The 2,579-nt window shown below is 40.6% G+C and overlaps 1 protein-coding gene across 1 annotated transcript in view; it reads right to left on the bottom strand.

The window, feature by feature from the left end:
* Positions 1-299, bottom strand: part of pah (phenylalanine hydroxylase) — a 14,878-nt gene extending 14,579 nt beyond the window's left edge. The window contains exon 1 of the mRNA XM_025057417.1: positions 128-299. Within this exon, the coding sequence (XP_024913185.1) occupies positions 128-202 (75 nt within the window). The 5' untranslated portion in view covers positions 203-299. The remainder of the gene's footprint in view (positions 1-127) is intronic.
* Positions 300-2,579: the final 2,280 nt, after the last annotated feature.

Below are 2,579 nucleotides of genomic sequence, written 5' to 3'. Positions count from 1 at the left end.
GTTTCCTCTTCCTCTCTTTGCGTCACTGCTTGCGACAGAAAACATAAACCAAAAGTGGAAATTTTTAAAAAGTCAAATCAGTCTGTGGTAAAAAAAAAGCACTCATAAAACTTTAGACGGTGTTTACCCCGCTGCCCTCCTGCCCCTCCGTGCCCTCCTGGGGACCGCAGTTTCCATTGACTTTCTTGTAGGCAGCGTCCATCCCGGCTGGTCCTGCAGGTAAACAGTGTGTGTCGGAGTCTGGCTCTGGCTCTGGCTCTGGCTCTGGCTCTGGTGTGTGTGTGTGTGATTGTACTCTGAGCTGAAACTTGGTCTGCTGCTTTTATTAAACCTCCCCTGGTTTAACTGCTGCATCATGTGACTCCAAACCTCCCTGCATCAGTCCGTCTGACTCAACACGTGGGTCTTACTTTTCACGGTGCTGTGTGTGTTACTGATAAAACCACACTTGTGGTGACTACTGAGAGAGAGAGGGAGAGAGTAATTTGTAATTTATTATTATTATTATTTTTCCTTCTCGTAGACTGAGTGAGAGAAGGAAAAATCGATTTCTACAGAGGCATCATCAGCAGACAAGAGTTTTCCTTTGTTGCTTACTGGGGCGTGAAGATGTTTTGCAAAGATTGAAATCAATTTCACTGGCAGTGAAACTTACTTTCACGTGCTGTTAGTGCTAGCCTTAAGTTAAGTGTGACATGTTTAGGTTTTCTATAATAACCAATTTTGCTCTACTTGTAAATACCATTTAAATATCGTATTGGCTGTTCATATACACTTTTCGTAAGCGTTTTCATACTCGATCACTCATCAACTCAAGTATTAGTTCATACATAGTAGGAGTTAAAGCCCAGCTAATACGCTTTGGTTCACGTTGACTTTTGGTTTAAGATACACTCCGCACTCAAAATGTTTTTTGTTTTTTTTGTCACATGTCAGAATGGGATTGAGTCTGTGTTGATTTTTCCATGATTGCTAAACTGACATAGACCCATTGTCTTGTGATCAGTTGCTCAGAAGTTTCAGGGCTTTGCGCCCAAATGAGTCAATCGGAGCTTCTAAACCCCATTAGTTAGGTGGATTAGTTATTGAGCGGCAGATGAGGAGTGAGTGTGACGTGGAGCGTAGCTGGTTCTGCCAAGTGCCAGTGCGAAAAAAACATCATTTGACTTGACTTTGATTTATTTGAAAAAGATTTACTTTACTAAGTCCTTTTTCACTTAGAGTACTGCAGTACATCCAATAAACCTTTCACAACAGAGTATTCAGGAAACATTGAGGTTAAAATAAAAAAACAACAACCCTGAGATTAAAGTTGTAAATCTATGAGAATGGAGTTGAATAAAAAGTTGCATGTTTGTCCGACAAAAGTAACTCGTAACGTAACGAGAAAAGGTCGAAATGTTATGAGAATGAAGTCATTTGTTTTTTAGAATCATATCGTAGGTTTTTTGCTAATCTGGAGAAATATCATCATCATCATCATCATCATCATCATCATCATCATCATCATCAGCAGCAGCAGCAGCAGCAGCAGCAGCAGCATCACTGCATGTGATTTAAGCTTCTGGTAAATCAGCCGAAAAAATTGATTTTTATGGTGCGTGACCCCCCACACTACTTCACACATACACACATTTATATTTTATTTTTATTTTTTTTCTATTTGATTCCTCATTTGCGTTATCCCGCTAGATCAAGATAGTCCTCTAGGGGCACCCCTGGTCTAACTATATATCGGCTACATTTTTTTAGCATTTAAGAAACAAACTCTTATCAACGGAAGTGGACTTCACCTTGAAATCACACCAAACTCACATGTATGTCAACATGACGGGGGTTTTTTGTTTTGTTTTCACGGATGATAAAACGATTGTCCTTAACAACAGGATGAATGATTGATGAGGTCACAGCGTCTCTGTTGTTCCCCGTCATCGATGTCCCTCTGTCATCAGACGTGACAGTGTGTCTTTCTCTGTCTCTGTCTCTGTCTGCTCATCTTCAGTCACGTTTGATTTCTGGACGTTGATCGATTGCTGCTAAACATGTGACAGACAATGTCAGTATCACGTAAATTCCACTAGAGGGCGGTGTAGGGTAATTTATAGTTGAGTGACTATAATGAGTATGTAATAGCAATATATAATGATTATTATCTGCTCCATGTCTCCTCTCCTCCTCAGTTGTCTTTGTCCAACTCCTCTGGGGGGCGCCAAAACCACTATCTCACGTAGATGAGAATTAATGGATGGATTTCCTCTTTACTGCAAGAAGACAGAGGAAATATGAGAGTGATCATTTTAGGGTTGATTTTTTTTTTTTTGTGGACTGGTGTTGGACATTTTGTTGATCAGGTAGATGTTACAGTGGAGCAGGACGATGGACAATCAGTAGGAGATGTTAGGAGAAGATCAAATGTGGTTTCACACTGTTCTGATCCATGGATTACACTAAAGCAGGAGAGCAGACAGATCATATTTCTTCTCCTTAATAAGACTCAGACTCAGTTTGTTTTCTGGGGGTAAACCCATCTGGATCCATGAGTGACGTCAGGTGAAAAACTCCCAGCGTTCCTCAGTGTC

This window comes from Cynoglossus semilaevis, chromosome 8 (assembly GCF_000523025.1).
Source record: "Cynoglossus semilaevis isolate Cse_v1.0 chromosome 8, Cse_v1.0, whole genome shotgun sequence".
NCBI lineage: Eukaryota > Metazoa > Chordata > Actinopteri > Pleuronectiformes > Cynoglossidae > Cynoglossus > Cynoglossus semilaevis.
Note: the sequence above shows the minus strand (reverse complement) of the source record. Positions and strands in the feature narration are given on the sequence as shown.